Raw genomic sequence first — 21420 nt, 5'->3', positions numbered from 1 at the left:
TAATTAAGAACACCAGTTCTTAAGTGGTGTATATTTTAAATTTGGTATACTGTGAGAAAAATAATGTGAACCAGGGAGGAAATAGTCCAGTCGTTGTGTGAACAAGAAATAAAGAATATTTATCAACGGAAAAGGAAAAGAAAACACGTCAGGAAAAGATTATAATACACTATAACATGTAAGTACCCTGATGGCTATACACACACAGTATCACAGGAAATTATCCCTTGGTTCCGACTACCTATGTTCCCCGAGATGTTTCCAAACAAAATCCAATATTATACAACTCTACAAGCTAAATCCAGCAAATAACTACCACGTGCAGGTTATGTGGCCATGTTTGGGGAAAACCGTCTTCAATTTCAGCAAAGGCAAAATCTGCTTGGTTCGAGTTTCGATCTTAACCTGCTGCCTGTTTAACAATAACTTGTTTTTGGGAGACTGCTCCTGCATCTGGATGTGGCTGATAGTAGCTACTTCTGTGCCTGTATCTCTTTTCCCCAGTCATTCTGCTATAGATATACCATTCATTCCCATTGATGTTATCCACCCGGTAGAATCGGCTTCTGGCATATACGTGTCAATTTCCTTACCTCTCCACTTGGAAGTTACCTTTTCTATACCCTAATTGTTTCCCTCTAGTCACCTAGATAAACACTTGCTTTACTCAACATCTTTTCAGACATCCTCCTGTTTTATTTTATTTTATCCCAATTTCATTTTTTAATCTTAATTTTTCCCAATTCTTAACAAAAGCCATTTTAAATCATGCTAATGAAAGCAAAATACAGACATATTTTCTACATTATTTAAAGCTTTATGAAAAGGAACCTTGTGAAGGATGCTTATAGATATTATGAACACGGGAATGTATTTCTTTGCTTTATGTCATTTCCTCCTGTGAATTAAGTATTACAATGCAATTAATGGAAACAAAGAGAAAACAAATGTTGTTAATGTCTAGGATATGTTTGCTGAACTTGTTTGGGTAGAAGCTGCCAGTTTATTCTGCAAGGCAGAATAAATTTGAAGTGTTCTCCCTGGATTCCTCTCATGGTCCCAATCTTCCATATCTCTTTCACCTCCTTCAGCCTTACAACCCTCCTGAGATCTCTGCATTCCACCACATCTGGTCCTTTGTGATCCTACATTTCTTTTTCTCATCACTGATGACTGTCTCTTCAGCTGTCTGGGCTCCAGGCTTTTGAAATCAGCTGGAATTCACTCCCAAATCCCGTTCACCTCTCCACCTGGAATTTGCTCACAAATCTCCACCTCTCCAGGACTTCACTCCCAAATCCCTTCACCTCTCCACCAGGAATTCAATCCCAAATTCCTTCACCTCACCACCAGGAATTAATTCCCAAATCCCTTCCTCTCTCTAACAGGAATTCATTCCGAAATCTCTCTACCTCTCTGTCAGGAACTCATTCCCAAACCTCTTTACCGCACCACCAGGAATTCATTCCTAAATCTCTTCACCGCCCCAACAGGAATTCATTCCCAAATCTCTTCACTGCTGCACCAGGGATTTATTCCCAAATCTCTTCACCGTTCCACCTATCTCTCGCCTTCTTGAAGCCGTTGCTTAAAAAATGGCCTCTTCGACCAACATTCAGGTTTTAGGTCACATATTCTAATGTCACCTCATTTTGACTCTGCGTCACATTTTGTCTGATTTGGCTGCGATGAAGCACTGTGGAACAATTTGAAGACGTGATATAAAATGCAAGTAGTTGTTTGGGTTGAGGTAGCAGAGGATTATTTTCAGCTGCAGTACAAGAATTACTGTTCATTTTTGGTCATTTCCCTTCAGATACCCTGTTACCTGTTTTGAGTTCTTCCCTCTACCAATCCTAAAGTAAGTTGTCGCACTAAATCAAAGCTGCAAAGCATATCCTTTCCACTGTGATTTGTATATAGCTCATAGTGTAATGAATGTAGGAATTTCAGATACATATTGTATTATATAAATCTGGAGGAGTAACGGTTAAATGCCTGGGTTAGAGCATATAGGAGACTGCTGGAGTAAGGGGTTTAAGAGACAGATAAACACTGTGGCTCAAGAAGGGATAATTAAAGCATCATACAAGTGAGATCATCATTAATTCCAACCATGTATATTGTTTATCTGAATAGGGCCAATGGTATTTTATAGAAACACGGTTCCCTGGAGAGTAGATGATTAGAGACATTGGTCGGAATCAAACGGCCTTGCTGAGCTCAACGCGGTTGAACGATGAGGCTGTTTAATATCGCAAGAGGCCTCTCATGAGATTTATGATGCTTGGAATGCCTTGTGAGGTCAAATGAGAACTTGCGAGATGTTGTGAACTGGATCTTGCCTTTGCTGGGCGAGATCCAGATTTACATATTTAAGTGAGCCATTTGGTCCATTTAAATATGTCTGCGCCCAATTCCCCCGAGGCCCGGGAATGAATGCCTGTGCCTGGGAGACTTCGCCATGGCACCGTACAAAAATGGTCCAGGTGTAACGGCACCTGTGGGGGTCTCCCCGGGCACTGGAGGCTCCTGAGTGGTCAATCCCTGAGCAGGGTGGTACCCTGGCACTCCTGGCACCGTGGCAGTGCAACCCAGGCAGTGCCCGGGAGATGGGGGGACTCTGGCATGGAGCAGATTTTGGATAGCTTGGATTTCCCAGTGGTGAGGAAGAGAACGTGCAGGTGCTGGGGGACCCACTTGGGCTAGAGGAGGTGATGAGGTGTATTGGGCCGATGCAGTCTGGGAAGGCCCCGGGCCTGGATGGATTCCCAGCGCAATTTTACAAAATGTTTGCTAAGAGTTGAGCCTTTGCGAGTATAAATGTTTAATGGTGTGTTGGAGAAAGGGGAGCAACCACCCACATTGGCACAAGCCTCGATTTCACTCATTTTGAAGAAAGACAAGTATCCGGAGGAGTGTGGGCCTTATCGCCCTTTATCCCTTTTGAACATGGATGCAAAGCTGTTGGACAAGGTGTTGGCAACACAACTGGAGGATTGTGTGTCGGGGCTGATAGCTGCAGGCCGGATGGGGTTTGTGACGAGGCGACAATCATTGTCAAATATTGAATGATGTTTGAAGAAACTGGCATGTAATTTGTTAGTGTTAGAACTGTGAAGTAAAAGTTTAAATATTGTTTTCTTTTCTTTTGTTTTAATAAAGTTTTGTTTATAAAATAAACAAGCCCAATTTCTTATATAATCACTCCCGGAACGAATCTATCTTTCTGCACAGTCTTAAAACTTTAAAGAACGTTACACACCTGGTTAGGTATCTTAGCCATTGTTGAGTGCTGACCTGGCATCCATAAGTGTTTAGCCTTCGTAAAATGGTCATAATCATGTTAGTGGATTAGAGATTATGTAATTAGTGGGAGGATCCAGGGGCTGAAGAAGTCAGATGTTGAGTTTTAGTTAAAGATTTTTCTGTGAACAGAACAGGAGCTTTTTGCTAAATGCTGGGAAGTTAAGCAGTAGTTTGACACAGGCAAGAATCTGCAAGTTGGTTCCTGAAGGAGCTCTCTCATAGCAGTTTATGCCAGACATTTCTATACAGCAAGTATTCCTGGGCCTGCTAACAGTATTTAAAAGTGGATTCTGACCTGAGATGAGTTTTGCTTGATTGGAGATAAAGATGATCTCAGTTAGAAGTTGAAGTGTTCCCTTTTATTGTTACACATTATTTAACTGGTAACTGTAAGCTATTTTCTTTTGTGATAAAGTTAGTTTAATACTGTTGAAATAACAAAGTTTATCTTTATATACCAGATCGTTCTTTGTGTGTGGAGTGATTCCTGGTGTGAAGCATCGTTTCCTCGCCTCCTCACAAATTCAACAAATATTGGGGTTTCTGTCCGGTATCGTAGCAACTGGTCCGGAATCGCAATAAAAGTGTTTTGGAATGAACTGATTGACTTGGTGGTAGAAATAGGAGAAAAAGAGGAAAAGAAAGAGGATGAGGAGAGGGCATTCTGTTTGTTTATGTCGGCCAAACCATTGCTTATAACACACCTGAGTTTCACACCGTAGATTTGATTGGCTATGCAGATCACCCAGATTTCTGCACTGTTATTCCATGAGATTAATAACCGCAATTTTTTTTTTGCGTCCACAGCTCTCGAACACAAGTCAAAATCTTCCGAGAAAAAGGCTGATGCAACGACAAAGGAGAAAGCGAAGCTAGAGATGGAACTGGAGACTCTGACCCGTAAATCCCACGATGCTTCGGGACAGCTGGTCCTAATTAGTCAAGAGCTGCTGAAAAAGGAACGGTGAGAGTTCTTAGGCTTAAGCCATGGCGACGCCATTGTTAAAATCCGTGCTGGGTGTGGGGGGTGTTGATGCGGCATGGGGAGCAGTTAACTATTACAAAGGCTAAACCAAAACGAGATGGCTAAAAGTGGGACCGGGGATGGAGGGTGGGGGGGGGGGGGTAGACAGCTGGGAGAAGCTTTAGAAACACGACTGAATAACCAACAAAGAAAATATACATCTGTATAAATACTTGTAGTTCCTGCTGATTACTCAGCAAGGGATTCACACCAGATGTAGGAAAATTGTCTTATATATATTTTTATTTAAAATATATTTCACGTTCAGTGAAACAAAATTTTCCCCCAATCCCATCAGAGACCAAACGAAGAACAGGATTAAGTCATAAAAACAGTAGCAGGGTGGTGCGCACCTTCACACGCCACAGTACTCACAGCCAGATCGGGCGCACACCGACACACAACCCCCTCGGCTCCAGCAGCACCACATGCATCAGCCACCCAACATAGCCATCTCTCTCTCGGATATCAGACCCAACTGCACCGCTGCAGAAGCCAGGAATGGATACATCATGCCCAGCACTACAAAAAATCAAAGTCCATGGAAACCCCAAGTAAAAGGGTTGTGTCATAACCCCCATGAGGACCACGGGGTAGCTTTCATTGAGCTCCCCATGGCCTCGTGGTGTATGAGCTCCCCAGGTAGGGAGGAGGCCAAGCACCTGTGGCTCGTTATGAGCAAAGGTTGAAAGCAGGCCCAGATCAGGGCCTGGTGAGTCAGATAAGTCCTCCCAGCTAGGATTGCACTCGGAGTGAGATGCTGTGTTATGCAGTTTATCAGCAGCTTCCTTTGCGTCAATATAGGGAAGTTATATCTGTACCCCAAAATGCAATCTAACCCCCAACCCACCTGCATCATACAGCCAGGATATACGGAAGAGATGATCGGCACCAACAAGTCCAAGTTGTTCTCAGACACGTGGCTGGATTCTCCGTTCTGGAGGCTAAGTGCCGGCGCGAACGGAGAATCCACGGGAGCTCCATGACAGGAAAATCGGCACAAGTCCCTCACTGATTCTGGTACCAGTGAGGGGAATCCCCCGTGGATTGCGCTGGAAACAGCCGGAGAATCGACGGGTTTTGGGCCGTGCATGCGCAGAGCTGACGATCTGCACCGGTCGCACGTGTAAAACATGGCGCGGCCGTGCTCGAACTCTAACCCGCCAACTGTGACTCCCCAGACCACCCCCCACCAGTCCCCCCCAGCCCTAGGAGAACGCCCCCAGCCAGCAGCACGGATCCCGGACGAGTGTAGCGGGGCAGAACACTGTTCGCAGCCGACACGCCGGGTTCCCAACCGCTGGGACCACACGTGGCCCACGCCATCGGGAACTTGACCCATCGGGGACAGCAGGATACTGACCACAGTACCGTGTCCAGCCTAGCCAACACCATGGTTAAAAAAAGGCGCAGGTGGGCAGCACGGTGGCCTAGTGGTTAGCACAGCTGCCTCACGGCGCTGAGGTCCCAGGTTCGATCCCGGCTCTGGGTCACTGTCCGTGTGGAGTTTGCACATTCTCCCCGTGTCTGCGTGGGTTTCGCCCCCACAACCCAAAAATGTGCAGGCTAGGTGGATTGGTCACACTAAATTGCCCCTTAATTGGAAAAAATAATTGGGCAATCTAAATTTTTTTTAAAAGGCGCAGGAAATTATGTCCCCAGGACCTCTCATACAAACCTGTTAAATATTGCAACAGACTGAATAACATTACTTTACCTCAAAGCACCGCAATGAGACAGGGGACAGCTTCAGGCAGTCTCAATTTGTATTCAAAATGAACATTCCCATCCCTACACACCACTTTGACTTAAAGTTCGTCCCTCCCTCCTCTCCCCTCCCCAACATTGACCTGCTCTCCGGTCTTCTCTCTCATTCAACTCCAGCTCTTGCCCCTTCCATCGGGAGATAGATTGGTCCATATTTCCTTTCCACAGATGAGTAGAGAAACTGTCCTTCGCTTCCCATCCCCTCCACCTTGGCTACCATTTAATCAACCTCTTCCTCCTCCACTCCCGCTCTCTATCTCCCTGACTGCTGCCTCCACACATAACCTGAAATTTATAAGCAGTTTCCTCTGATTGATCGGAACGATTTATATGTAGCTCCTACTGCCTGACTATGACCATTTACAGCAGAGACCTTAAAGGCAGAGCCTAGTTTAATAGTTCAACATCACAACTGTGTTGTAGATCCAACAATACAACTTCTCCACAGGACGCCCAGTAGTATTCGTGCTGTTTGTTAAAGACATGATGCTCAGTTCTGCCCATTCAAAACATTGCAACCTGCAAACTCACTGGATACTAGAGGACCAGCATTGAATAGAAATGTCTGATTTAATCATTGTGTGTTAAATAGCAGGTTGAATGTCAGTAGAGCCCGTACTGTTGGCGATGCACATAATCATTCACAATATAAAGTTTGCACTGTAATAAGTTTGCTTGTTATTACGCACCAGCTTTGCCTTCTTGAGTTCAGGCAGTGGCGTTTCGGTATTGTCCCTGGACTAGTAATCTAGCTAATGTTCTGTGCCACAGGGTCAAATCCCACCAGGGCAGCTGGTGACATTAGAATTCAGGTAATAAAGCTGGAATTCAAATCTAGTCTCAATATTGGTGACCATGGCAACCATCATCAATTTACATAGAAACCCACCTTGTTCACAAAAGCCCTTTAGTGGAGGAAATCTGCCGTTCTTACCTGGCTTGGCCTAGATCCACAGCAAAGTGGTTGACTCTTAGGTGCCCCTTTGAAACGACCGAGCAAGCCACTCAGTTCATAGAATCATAGAAATTACAATGCAGAAGGAGGCCATTCAGACCATCGAGTCTGCACCGGCCCTTGGAAAGAGGACCCTACTTAAGCCCGCCACTCCGCCCTACCCTACTAACCCAGTAACCCCAGCTAACCTTTTGGACACTAAGGAACAATTTAGCATGGCCAATCCACCTAACCTGCACATCTTTGAACTGCGGGAGGAAACCTGAGGAGCCTGGAGGAAACCCACGCAGACACGGGGAGAAAGTGCAAACTCCACACAGACAGTCACCTGAGGCTGGAATTGAACCCGGAACCCTGGAGCTGTGAAGCAGCAGTGCTAATCACTCTGCCACCATGCCGCCACGGCAACTAGAAGTGGCTGACAAATGCCGGCCTTGCCAACGCCACCCATATCCCGTGAAAGAATAAAGGGTAAGAAAATATATGTTGCATCCTAACAAAATGGCCAATGGTGTGGACCCAAAGGGTAACAAATGCCCTCAGCACCTACCCATTGGGACAACCTGGAGTTTTCTCCAATTTCCATAGGTTTATCCCAGCCTCTCCTCTGTCCTTCATCTTTCTCCTGGCAGGAGAATGGGGATAAGAAACAGCCATGATTGAATGGCGGAGCAGACTTGGTGGGCCGAATAGCCTAATGTGTCCTAATTGTTTGCGACACATAAAGTGTTCATACCAGCCAATGTGTTCAGATAAATTATACCCCAATTCTTCCCAACATACATGTTCGGAGTTGATTCAAATATAGGTAATGCCCCATAACGGCTATCCTACAAAATTACTAATCCTTAACAGCAAGGTCCCATAATGACTCAGGGATAATGACTCAGGGTTTTTTTGGTGATCTTGGTTGAATTCTTTTGGTTTCCTAACCAAAATATATAATTTATCTAATTTAATTTGCTGTTCATGGGACAATGTTATAAACAACAAAACATGTATTTGTGTCAATTAGAATTGTAATCGTGGAGTTCAGAGACTAAGGGGGTGTCTTAAAGAAATCTATAAAAATTCTGACAGGACTAGACAGGGTAGACGCAGGATGGATGTTCCCGATGGCGGGGGAGTCCAGGGGTCACAGTCTGAGGATAAGGGGACTTTTTAGGACTGAAATGAGGAGAAATTTCTTCACCCAGAGAGTGGTGAGCCCAGAGATTTTGCCACCAGTTGAGGCCAAAACATTGTATGTTTTCAAGAAGCGGTTAGATATAGCCTTTGGGGTGAAGGGGATCCAGCGGGGGGGGGGGGGGGGGGGGGGGGGGGGGGAGGAGGAATAGGCTATTGAGTTGGATGATCAGCCATGATCATAATGAATGGCAGAGCACACTCGAATGGCCTCTCCTCTCCTATTTTCTGTGTTTCTATGTTTTGATAAAGCGGTCTTAAGGAGGTGACTGAAATACACCCTTTGCTAAGGCTTCAGTTGGAGCTGGAGGTGGATGGCTGCAGGATGGAGTTCCAGGCCTCAGTAATAGAAAAGACAAAGGAACTCTTGAGTATTTGGAGGGTTGTAGGGCTGGTGGAGGTTACAGTGACCGAGAGGAGTTAGATCATAAAGGGATTTAACCACTGGGGTGAGGGTTTTAAATTTGATGTGTTTGGGTAACAAGGGCTCATGTGGGCCACTGCGATGACTGCGCCGGTGTGGATTTTTGCACCAAGTGGGTAATGTTACAGAAGTGGAAGTCGGTGGTCTTTGTGATGGAGGGGATTATGGGTCAGAAGCTACACTCAAAGTTAAATAGGCCCCCATGGTGTAGCCTGATTCAGACTGAGACAGAGGAAGAAGGAGTGAGAGGCGAGGGAAAGGAATTTGTTACGAGGGCAACAGACACCGACTTTTCTCTTCCTGAAGTTCACGTCCCTCATTACCGAATTTTTCAATGATCCACGAATCTAGGAACCTGAACGAGCTGCGCTCGTTGCTGTTGGAGACCAACCGTCATCCCTGTGGAGGGGAAAAGGACCTCAGCCGGGAAGTCCATAAAGCTGAGTGGAGACTGAAGGAACAGAAGCTACAGGAAGACATCAAAGTCCTCCGAGAGAAACTATATGTTCTGGTGAGTGAACAGCAGCGCCTTTGGCCAATAGTTGTCTTCAATCTGAAAAGTGCAATGTGGCAGCGGTTTCAGTGAATCTGATTGTTTCGGTTTGCTTGGTCAGTCTTACGAGGAAAATCTGCCTCCGCTTTGAGATTCTTTGTCACTTCTTGAAGGCGAATGAGAAAAAATTGCTTTTCTTTTGAAGAAACATCCCAGATTAACTTTGTATCAGCCGGTTCTTTGGTCTGAATCTAACTTCCATGTTTACTGAACATGAGTGAGCTATTCGTGATCGTGGGGCGGCCATGGCTTGTCCATCTTGGCCATTGGACTCTCACAGCGATAGAATGTTGCAGGACCATGTTGAATCTTGGGCTGTGTGAGTAGAATAGAATTGAAATGGAAACGAGTGGAGAGGCATGGCTGAATTCAGAAGGATTAGAATTGGTGACTGAAGATTACTTCTTCTGATCTGTAGTTTGCATCGCTGGTTAGGCCAGCATTTATTGCCCATCTCTAGTTGCTCTTCAGAAGGTGGTGGTGAGCTGCCATCTTAAACTGCTGCAGTCCCTGAATGGTTAAAAATGGTAACGTGACACCAAATTCTGTTGAACATAAGCCACAGTTATTGATTATTTTTTTTGTTAGCATAGGGCTAAATCGCTGGCTTTGAAAGCAGACCAAGGCAGGCCAGCAGCACGGTTCAATTCCCATACCAGCCTCCCCAAACAGGCGTCGGAATGTGGCGACTAGGGGCTTCTCACAGTAACTTCATTTGAAGCCTACTTGTGACAATAAGCAACTTTCATTTCATTTTTAAATTTAATTTCCATTTTAGTGCACTTCAGGGGAAGTCACTAGTGCTGGGAATGGAAAAACCTTCCCATTTTGTGCTCATGATCAGAATTTTGTGCATCTCAACTGCTGGCTTGAGATGGCCATGCTACTTTCTGTGAAGGACCCCACACCCTCTTGTTCCACTCGGGCATTTGACAGGCCAGTGTTGGACCTGCTCCTGGGTCCCCGGAGGGTTGGAAATCCCGCTTGCCGAGGGCAGCCTCGCAATCAAGGGCTTGCAGTTCTACTGAATGGCAGCATCATCAGGGAGGCAGTGGCTGCTGCTGGTACAACACCCACCCAAGGTCTGGGACCATCAATGGTCAGGTCAATGCCCAGGTCACAGGTCAGTGATGGCAGGAGGGGAGTTGCGGGGTCGGGCACGCAGGAGACTTGGGGGAGAGAGGGGGTATGGGCAGAAAGGGCAGGAGGGTGGTCCTCAGCGACTTCCCCCTCTTCTCTATGCTGGGACCCTCAATCAGGCACTTTGTGCCTTTGAATGAGGGAGTCCACAAGAAACCCCACATGAGTTTGCACGTTGCTCCCTCTGCGCGAGTTAATACCAGTGATGATAGGATCAGGCCCCAAAGTGGTTTTTAATTGCCCACTCAGGGCCTCAGTTGGTGGCAGGGTGGGATGGTCATCCATGGACCTTTGTGCCTTGGAATTAATCTGGGTAGAGACAGGAATGTGTGTGTGTGTGTGTGGGAGGGGGGGGGGGGTCTCCATCCATCACCCTCCCATCTTTTCAAATGCTTCCGCCCCCACCCTCCAAACCCACCACATGAGCATCGAGCATTCCCAGGGTAGTTGCCGCATGGAATAGATGAATTATGGGGGATGGGGAGGGATATCTTTCTGAAATTCAGACTCATTCAGATTTTTGAAGCAGAATATGGTGGGCTTGGGGATATGTGATGTAGGACATTAAAGATTGTTGTTTTTGCAACATCGAAGCTATAATTTATCATTGGTGGTGAATTGGAAAAAACAAAATCCTCTTGTGTTATATTATTGTCCAGATCAGCTTCATAACAGAGAGAGACAGAGAGAGACAAAGGACAGCCCATTTCATCAAGGTATATTGAAATGATGCAGTGGGGTTTATGCTGGAACCCTGAGCTAATTAAAGGATCATTATCGAGAGCTTTAATTAACTCAAAATGTTCCATTTCGTGAATCCTGCCCGATACTCACTTTTATGCATCAGTAATATTCCTTAAAAGAGGCTCGGAGTTTGGGCTGAAGCATTTTTTTTGTTCTGCTTTCACCTGTGTAAGGTGCTTTGGGGCGTCCCAAGGTTGTGAAAGGCGATATGTAAATGCAAATTTGTTCTCCCTTCAGTGACAGAAACTTTGGGTTTGTTTTCAAGTGCAGCACCTTGTTCTGCTTTTTGCTGGTTTTGCTTTTTACAAATGTATCGTCCGGTTTTATTTTTGCAATGCAAATGCTTCTGAGAAACGCTGACTGCTATCCAACATTGGACTTTACTCGACCGTGTTGTTTTTTTGCCAACAGTGATTCCAAATTGCTGATTTTCCAACTTAATCCTGCGACTCACTTAAACCCACCAGACCCAGAATTCTACACTTGTCCGCCTCACACATGATCCAATCTCAGGCTAACAGTGGTGGAGTAAAGTCCATTTCATCCCAATGGTGGCAGACCTCATCTATGCTGCTGGGGTCAGCACAGGTTATAGAGCGGCTGCAATCTTGCTGGGCAGAATGGTTAAGCTCTGCCTCCATTTGTACTGAGACAATCTCCTTTCTTTTGGTCCATCAGAGATAACAGGAGAAAGGTAAATAAGGTGGGGGGGAGGGGGGAAGAAAAGTAATGGAAAAGAAAAAAAAACTGCTGAAAAGGGGAAACAAAGTCAGTACTTCACATTCTGGGTGACAGGCCCCAACTCACAGTGAAGTCACCTTTACACTTCTCCAAGATCATTGTGATGGACTGATTTTCAATTTGAAACCTATCATGTCAAAGCTGGTTCAAGTGAAATAAGAATGTTTACTTGAAAGGCCTGCCTGCCAGTGATTCATTTTCTCTCTCTCTCTCTGTTTAGGGTACTGAAAAATACAAGCCTGATCAAAAGAGACGGCCAGCCTCACTGCAAGACACAGAGGCAGACACCGAAATCTCCAAACTGCAGCAAAGACTGGTGAACACGGAGGAGGCCCTGCGGAGTGCCCTGGAGCAGAACCAGCAGATGGAGAGACTGATGGAAGCCATGCAGGCAAGAATCCAGATTCTCCCTAAAACTCACCACTGCTCCATCTCGCTCTCCTCTCTCTCTCTCCACATCCCTCTCGCTGTCTCTCCCCCTCTCTGTCTCTCCCCCTCTCTGTCTCTCCCCCTCTCTGTCTCTCCCCCTCTCTGTCTCTCCCCCTCTCTGTCTCTCCCTCTCGCTGTCTCTCCCTCCCTCTGTCTCTCTCTATCCCTTTCTCCCCCCCCCCCTCCCCCCCGATCTCTGTCTCCCTCTCTCTATCTCTGTCTCCCTCTTCCTCTCTCCACCTCCCTCTCTCTGTCTCCCTCTCTCTCCGTCTCCCTCTTTCTGGGGTGTGGGTAAAGAGGTGTGTGGGTAAAGGGTATGGGGGCAGGTGTAAAGGGGGATGGGGTAAAAGGGTGTGTGTTAAAGTGGTGTGGGGGTAAGGTGAGGAGGTGGGATAAAGTGGCGTGGGTGTAAAGGGGTGTGGAGGTGGGGTAAAGTGTGTGGGTGTAAAGGGGTGTGGAGGTGGGGTAAGGTGGTGTGGGGGTAAAGGGGTGAGGAGGTGGGGTAAAGTGGTGTGGGGGTAAAGGGGTGTCGAGGTGGGGTAAAGGGGTGTGGAAGCTGGTAAAGATGTGTGGGGGTAAAGGGGTGTGGGGGTAAAGGGGCGTGGGGGTAAAGGGGTGTGGGGGTAAAGGGGTGGCGAGGTGGGGTAAAGGGGTGTGGAAGCGGGGTAAAGGGGTGTGGGGGTAAAGGGGTGTGGGGGTAAAGGGGTGTGGAGGCAGGGTAAAGTGGTGTGGGGGTAAAGGGGTGTGGAGGCGGGGTAAAGTGGTGTGGGGGTAAAGGGGTGTGAAGGCGGGGTAAAGTGGTGTGGGGGTAAAAGGGTGTGGAGGTGGGGTAAAGCGGTGTGGGTGTAAAGGGGTGTGGAAGCGGGGTAAAGGGGTGTGGAGGTGGGGTAAAGTGGTGTGGGGGTAAAGGGGGTGGAGGCGGGTTAAAGTGGTGTAGGGGTAAAGGGGTGTGGAGGCGGGGTAAAGTGGCGTGGGGGTAAAGGGGGTGGAGGCAGGGTAAAGTGGTGTGGGGGTAAAGTGGTGTGGAGGCGGGGTAAAGTGGTGTGGGTGTAAAGTGGTGTGGAGGCGGGGTAAAGTGGTGTGGGGGTAAAGTGGTGTGGAGGCGGGGTAAAGTGGTGTGGGGGTAAAGTGGTGGGGGGTAAAGGGGTGTGGAGGCGGGGTAAAGTGGTGTAGGGGTAAAGGGGTGTGGAGGCGGGGTAAAGTGGTGGGGGGTAAAGGGGTGTGGAGGCGGGGTAAAGTGGCGTGGGGGTAAAGGGGTGTGGGTGTAAAGGAGTGTGGAGGCGGGGTAAAGTGGTGTGGGGGTAAAGTGATGGGGGGTAAAGGGGTGTGGAGGCGGGGTAAAGTGGTGTGGGGGTAAAGGAGTGTGGAGGCGGGGTAAAGTGGTGGGGGGTAAAGGGGTGTGGAGGCGGGGTAAAGTGGCGTGGGGGTAAAGGGGTGTCGAGGTGGGGTAAAGGGGTGTGGAGGCGGGGTAAAGTGGCGTGGGGGTAAAGGAGTGTGGAGGCGGGGTAAAGTGGTGTGGGGGTAAAGTGGTGTGGGGGTAAAGGGGGTGGAGGCGGGTTAAAGTGGTGTAGGGGTAAAGGGGTGTGGAGGCGGGGTAAAGTGGTGTGGGGGTAAAGGGATGTCGAGGTGGGGTAAAGGGGTGTGGAGGCAGGGTAAAGTGGTGTGGGTGTAAAGGAGTGTGGAGGCGGGGTAAAGTGGTGTGGGGGTAAAGTGGTGGGGGGTAAAGGGGTGTGGAGGCGGGGTAAAGTGGTGTGGGGGTAAAGGAGTGTGGAGGCGGGGTAAAGTGGTGTGGGGGTAAAGTGGTGGGGGGTAAAGGGGTGTGGAGGCGAGGTAAAGTGGCGTGGGGGTAAAGGGGTGTCGAGGTGGGGTAAAGGAGTGTGGAGGCGGGGTAAAATGGTGTGGGGGTAAAGGGGTGGAGGCGGGTTAAAGTGGTGTAGGGGTAAAGGGGTGTGGAGGCGGGGTAAAGTGGCGTGGGGGTAAAGGGGGTGGAGGCAGGGTAAAGTGGTGTGGGGGTAAAGGAGTGTGGAGGCGGGGTAAAGGGGTGTGGAGGCAGGGTAAAGTGGTGTGGGTGTAAAGGAGTGTGGAGGCGGGGTAAAGTGGTGTGGGGGTAAAGTGGTGGGGGGTAAAGGGGTGTGGAGGCGGGGTAAAGTGGTGTGGGTGTAAAGGAGTGTGGAGGCGGGGTAAAGTGGTGTGGGTGTAAAGGAGTGTGGAGGCGGGGTAAAGTGGTGTGGGGGTAAAGTGGTGGGGGGTAAAGGGGTGTGGAGGCGAGGTAAAGTGGCGTGGGGGTAAAGGGGTGTCGAGGTGGGGTAAAGGAGTGTGGAGGCGGGGTAAAGTGGTGTAGGGGTAAAGGGGTGTGGAGGTGGGGTAAAGTGGCGTGGGGGTAAAGGGGTGTCGAGGTGGGGTAAAGGGGTGTGGAGGCGGGGTTAAGTGGCGTGGGGGTAAAGTGGTGTGGGGGTAAAGGGGTGTCGAGGTGGGGTAAAGGGGTGTGGAGGCGGGGTTAAGTGGCGTGGGGGTAAAGTGGTGTGGGGGTAAAGGAGTGTGGAGGCGGGGTAAAGTGGTGTGGGGGTAAAGGGGTGTGGAGGTGGGGTAAAGGGGTGTGGAGGCGGGGTAAAGTGGTGTGCCGGTAAAATGGTGTGTGGTTTGGGCGGGGGGTTGGCGGTGTGTTATTGTACGTCCAGATGATGCCCAATTCAGGATTTGCATTAATGTGTAAAATTGCCCCAATATGAATTGGGAGCAGGTGTCGACCATTCAGCCCCTTGAGCCTGTTCTGTCATTCAATTAGATCATGGTTGTGGCCTCAATTGTACTTTTGTTCCTACCCCTATACCCTTTGACTGTCCTTGCCAATCAAGGATCTTATCAAATCCAGCTTTTAAAACTATACAATGACCCTGGGCTCGATCTAACGGCCATGCCATGCCCGACTCGGAATGCAACATGGCTGGTAAATCTCGCGAGAAGCCACTCGATTTATCCAATATATTCCGCTCGCCGTGCCTTGTGAGATTTAACAGGATCTTGCGAGACATTGCGATCTGGACCCTTCCCACAATGAACGGGTTCTAAATTTACATGTTTAAGTCTGCAGTTAGGCACAGTTAGATATGTCTTCGCTAGAGCTAACAAGCCCCCAGGTTCTAAACGCCTCACCGGGAGACCCCAGCCAGGTGCCGTTTAGTATTGGTCTCCTCAAACGGGGACCAGGCTGAACAACACTTTGGGAGGTGATCAGAGGCCCCTTGGTGGTCAGGCTCTGTGCAGGGTGGCACCCTGGCACTGCTGATGCCATACAGGCACCTTGGCACAGGCAGGCTGGCAGTGCCAGGGTTCAGGGTGCCCTCCTTATGAGGTGGGATGCGGGAGGCCCGAGGACACCCCAACAGGCAAGTTGGATTACGTGTGGGGGTCGGGTTGGGGGATCGAGAGAGCAGAGCTCCTCAGTACAGGAAATGAAGGTAAGTGTGGTCTATTTGGGGCCTTCCCCATTGAGTCCTGAAAATATAACAGATCAATAGCAGGGTCATTCACGGCACTACAAGTGCTGAAAACACCCGTTAAACCCGCCACAACGGAACTCTTTTTTTTTTCCCGTTAAATTCTGTTCCCCATCTCCACCGCTCTCTGGAGGAGACCCCACAGCCTCATGATTCTCTACGGGGGGAAAAATTCTCCCCTTCCCTGTCTTAATAGGAGACCCCCAATTTTCAAATCATGACCCCCTTCTAGTCTCTCCTGGAAGGGGAAATCCTTTCAGCATCCACCCTGTCGAGTCCCCTCAGGAACTTTTATGTTTCAATAAGACCGCAAATCATTCTGCTGAACACAGATGGATTGGGGCCCAGCCATTCCTCATGGGGTAACCACCCCATTCCAGGAATGAGTCCAGCGAGCAGATTCAAGCACATTGTCATGTCATTGCTAATCCACAATGCTCGGGACTCGGATTCGAACCCAGGTTGCTGCGGTCGCACGAAGCGTACTAACCACTATACCACAACACAGGCCTTTAAAATTATTGATCCAGTTCTACTCAGCGCTTAGGAACATCAACACAATTGTTCGTGATTGGTTATAACACTGGATTCGGCCCATGTCTCGCAAGATCCATTCGGTCATCTTTTTAGCAAGTTACATACCTGCAGGCAAACTTACTTTGAAAGAAATGCGGCTGACAGCTCAGCTGTTAAAATTACATTATATTTAGGCTGGCTTTTTCTGCAGGGGCATAGATGTTTCAGGTGATGGTTCTTCATAAGCTGCTCTGCTGTCTGCGGGTAATGAATTTCCTGTTGTCCCTGTTTAATAGACACTCGACAATGCTGGCTCTGCAAACGGTGTTCATCAACGTGGACAACTTGAAGCGATGACAGACAGCAGGTGCTTCAAGCAAGAGGTGAGCAAGATATTCAGATTTTCAAGGCATTCAAAAAATAGCTATACTTGCTTTTCAAAAATCAACTATGATGTTATTAAATCAGCAACGCTTAAGAGACAAACATTGAACAACAAAAGGTTATTCGGTCTGTCAGAGGCACACCAGCCTCAACTCACTTTCCCCTCACCGCCCCACCCTCGCCTCACTTTCCCTGCCCCCACCCTCACCTCACTTTCCCCACCCTTGCCTCACTTTCCCCTCCCCCACCCTCATCTCTTTCCCTGCCCCCACCCTCACCTCACTTTCCCCACCCTTGCCTCGCTTTCCCCTCCCCCACCCTCACCTCACTCTCCACACCCTCGTCTCATTTGCCCCTCCCCTGCCCTCACCTCACTTTCCCCACACTCGTCTCAGTTTCCCCACACTCGCCTCACTTTCCCCTCCCCCACCCTCACCTCACTTTCTCCTTCTTGTCAGCCAAACAGAATCCATGGATGTTGGATACCCCGACAATGTTCCGGCATGGAGTAGCAAAATCCGAGTCCTGTCTTATTGCTCAGGTTATCATTTGCTCATTCTGTTGATACTTTCAGCTAGGTATGAAAATAACTGGCCTCCCGATCTCTGCCACCATTTTCTAGTCTCCTACCTTCGATGGAGGCTGACTCATTCTGAACTACCATTGGCATTGTCCTCCCTGAATAAACCAGCTCCGTTTTGGCCAGTCATAAGCCATAACTTCCAGGAGTTGGTGGGGATGTTTGACCGCTTCGGGGATGTTTTCATGAAAATCACTGGAGTGTTTCCAATGTCCTCCTGGGAGTCTCCTTCTGTGGCCACGTTCTGAGTAGAATGTGGAAGACGGGCACTAAAGGATTGTGCAGGGGTGAATAGTTGATTTTTGTAATGGAATGATTTGATTTATAGGCCTGGTTTGGAATGTTTACTTTATGCTGGCTCTTATATTTGCATTGTGGCCAAGAGGACACTGTGCTGGCCAGTGACAGCAAAGGTAAGTGTGAGGTTGCTGGGGAATGGGATTACAGTGGCTGGTTTCCCACTCGGATGAGTGCTTCATGGGAAGCCTGGCCTGAAATGGGACTGTCCTCTCTGCCCCTTCCGCCTCTTGTTCCTCCGCTGCTGTCCGCCGAGGTTGTACAACATGGAGCAGACCGCCATGAATTTTGATCCTTTACCTCTGTCAAGTGCTACAGAGGTAAATGTGGTCCAGGTAGACAGAGCATGGCTTCGCCAATGCCAGTGGTCTGCTATTTCATTTTTGTGTGGCATGAATTGTCAGGGATGCTGCGCGTGGGTGCGGGGTTTGTACAACGGAGTCACCAGCCACGTGGTCAACAGAAATCCCTCGTCGCAGGTTCGCCACCCTTTTATTTTTCGTGGTGGCTGAAATGTAGACGGGGCGGCGGCCTGCCAAATAATGATGGTTGCCAGGATACTGGGCAGTGCCCTGAATGGTCCGCCATGTATGGCCGCACTCTATAGGTTCTTTGTTGAGGGAGTGGCATCCTTTCACCTGCAGCGTAGGACACAGTCGGCGAGCAACACCCATAAAGTGGTGTGTTCAGCCATTGGCGCCCTGCACCACGGGGAAGACTGCATTCTTAGTGGAGCTGATGTGCTCGTTCTGCCTCTTTCTGCAAAGCGAGTATGAAATATAATTAGCCCTCTATGAATAAAGGGCGTCAGTAACCTCCCCCACACAGCAGTGGACAGCAGCTGTGAGGTGGGGTAAAGCTGATCAGCATGGTTACAGCCAATGGTAACGCTCTTGGGTTGTAGTTGTGGTAGATGTCTGTGAGTGCATTCTCTCGTGTTGTTTCTCACTCATGTTCGGGTAGGTGGAACTGCTCCCTGAACAACACCCTTGGGTTGAAATAGCCTCCTGCTGCCCGTCTCTTTCTCCTCCCTCCTCCAGCAGATTCTCCTGCTCTGCGTAGCCTCTGTTCATTCTCCAAGTCGTGCTCTAATTCAAGGGGAAAGACCACAGGTGCACTGCTGTCTGGAAGCAACTGGTTTGGGTAGAAGCTTTGATGTCAGCTAAAAGACCATCAGTGGGCGGCACGGTAGCACAGTGGTTAGCACTGCTGCTTCACAGCTCCAGGGTCCCAGGTTCGATTCCCGGCTTGGGTCACTGTTTGTGCAGAGTCTGCATGTTCTCCCCGGGTCTGCGTAGGTTTCCTCCCACAGTCCAAAGATGCGCATGCTAGGTGGATTGACCATGCTAAATTGCCCCTTTAAGAGTCCAACGGGTTAGATGGGGTTACGGGGATAGGGCGGGGTCTGGGCCTCGATAGGGTGCTCTTTCGGCGGGTCGTGCAGTCCAGATGGGCTGAATGGCCTCCTTCTGTACTGTAGGGATTCAATGATTCTACATCCTGTGCGGGACCTTTGACAGGGGGAAGACATTTCTTTCTGGGAGTTGAAGCTTCACCTCCTGCACATTGTTCGGAGTAACTCCGGAGAGAAATCACTGGAATTGTGATGAATTCTTAGATTAACTCCAACCTGAGTTTCCAACAGTAGTGCAGGATTCTTTTGAACTGAGAGTCCAGAGATGAAAAGTCCAGTGTCTAACTTACTGGGCCACCCAGTCCCCGTTTAGGGAGCGCTCTAAGAAGTTAAAAGTTACCCTGCTTCTTCCAACTCAGCTTTGAACTTTTAGGGCCACGGGCGCATGTGGGGTGCAAAGTTCTAGGCCATACATATTTTGGAGAGGATCAGAGTTCATCCAAGGCAATTGGTCACTTGCAGACTTGTCTCCGATCTCGGTCCAATAAGTTGTAAACTAAAGTGAAATAGCATCAGTGACTCTATCTCACAATCTTCTGTCTCCTCACAGGAGTACTCGAGGTCCCGTTCTCCACAACGCCATCCTGACGCCAGTCGGGCGAAACAGTTATTGGTCACAGAAAACAGAAGAATCGAAAAACTCTTCAAGGAAATGTGCGGTTCTCTCTCTGCTATTTGCCTCTCCCCTGGTAACAATACAGAAACTGAGAAAGTGTCGAGCCGCATTGTAACCTGGGGCAAAAGTCCCTGGCTGTACTCCCTCACACCAGCACAAGTTGCTAACCTGAGGCGGATTGTGTGCCAAGTGCTGGCATAGCACATGGGCAGGGGAAAAGCAGGAAATTCAGCAGAAGAGTAGTCCTGGACCATCCCAAATTGAATCAAAAAACGAGCTCAGCAAGACAGATAGAGCCTTGGGCTTCAGTTGCCCTTGTGCCTCTGTGCCACCTCTGCCAACCCACCCCCATTCAGAGGTGGTGCATATTATTATCATATCCATAGAGACTGATAACTTTTTCAAAGAAATTCAAGCTGGTTCAATAGTTTAAAAGGACTACACAAGATTTCATGTTTCAAGACTTTTACTGTAATAAAAGAATAAAAGCACTATTAGCTAGACAAAATCTTTGTAGACAACTTAGAATTTAAATCACAAAATAGAACATTTTCCTTATTTTAGAATAACCAAAAGAGACACTTCACATATATACATTGCACTGACCTTTCAGTAGACATTCAAGCCTCCCAGAATCCAGTTCTTAGCTCCCAAGGGTTTACTTCTTTTCCTTTTTCAGCCTTGGAACTTTTAGGGTGGAATTTTAAGGCCCCGTTGCAGTGGAGGCCGGGCCGTAACATGCAGTGAGCCAATCAAAACTCCATTGACATCAGCAGGATTGGAAAATCCCACCGGCAGGAGGAACTGTAAAGTTCAGCCCTTAATCTCAGAACTGAGAGGTTCTTTTCCCTGCTGATTTTTCCCCGATTGCAAGCTAGGCGCATCTTCCAGTCTTGCTTTAACTCCTCCACATTCAGTCTTTACATTCCGAGAGCAAACTCCCACCTGCATTCCTTTCTTGCATGGCGAGAACAGCTGTGTTTTGAGTGGAAAAGATCAAATCGTAAGCCATAGTGAAGAGTCTCAGTGAAGCAGAAGGGAGCCTACCCCAACACAAGACAAGTCTAAAAAATGTAAACAAATCCTTAAGTTCTTACCCTACCCTGGTTTGATGTCTCCATCAGCCCTCTGAAAAGTGAAAGTTCTACCCTTACTATTTTTCTGCTTTCAAATTTACTGTCCAAATGGCAGCTACAGAAATGGCCGCTTAAATGGGTTAGAGCATGGCCTGTATTTCCAGGCACTTTAATCTGCTCCTGCCCTCACCCGGTGACGAATTAGCCCCCTTCACCCAATTGACAACCTTCTTCCACCAAAATAACCAGTAGGTTTCTGCTTTCCATCAGGGGGGGGGGGGGGGGGGGGGGGGGGTGGGGAGACAGGAGGGGTGGGTGCATTTGTGACCTGGGAACAAGACCCCTCCTGATTGACACTTCTGCTGTGGAAACGACTGTCTCCACAAGAGCAGAAAAGGCTAAAAGAAATTTAACAGCGGTTTATTAAAGTTATGATAGAGCAAATAGAGCTGTGGAAACCAGGCCCCAAGTGTCCCTTGCTTTTTGATCAGCTTGGAAATTTGGTGGAATCCCAACATTTCCACCCTCATTTCCCAAGTTGAGCACGTTTGATGTAAAAGGGAAACAAAATCTCCCAACTGGAGTGATTGGCAGTTCTTCAGATTGAGGTTCCTTAGATCTACCACAGAATGACTGGTTTACAGCACAAGCTGAAGTCATTCAGCCCCTCATTCACTCCTTGTGGCAAAGCATTCCAAACTCACATTGAAATTACTTTCTCCATCTCTTACCGCTTACTTAAAGTTGACGATTTATCATCGACAACTTC

At 48.3% G+C, this 21420-nt stretch overlaps 1 protein-coding gene across 3 annotated transcripts in view; it reads left to right on the top strand.

Moving 5' to 3' along the window:
* Positions 1 to 21420, top strand: part of clip2 (CAP-GLY domain containing linker protein 2) — a 197633-nt gene that overhangs the window by 161666 nt on the left and 14547 nt on the right. For all 3 annotated transcript variants that reach the window (XM_038813783.1, XM_038813784.1, XM_038813782.1), the window contains 5 exons: positions 4117 to 4273; positions 9016 to 9175; positions 12063 to 12233; positions 16581 to 16667; positions 19510 to 19613. In XM_038813783.1, the coding sequence (XP_038669711.1) occupies positions 4117 to 4273; positions 9016 to 9175; positions 12063 to 12233; positions 16581 to 16667; positions 19510 to 19613 (679 nt within the window). The remainder of the gene's footprint in view (positions 1 to 4116; positions 4274 to 9015; positions 9176 to 12062; positions 12234 to 16580; positions 16668 to 19509; positions 19614 to 21420) is intronic.

This window comes from Scyliorhinus canicula, chromosome 12 (assembly GCF_902713615.1).
Source record: "Scyliorhinus canicula chromosome 12, sScyCan1.1, whole genome shotgun sequence".
Classification (NCBI taxonomy): domain Eukaryota; kingdom Metazoa; phylum Chordata; class Chondrichthyes; order Carcharhiniformes; family Scyliorhinidae; genus Scyliorhinus; species Scyliorhinus canicula.
This window is presented reverse-complemented; position numbering and strand designations above follow the sequence as displayed.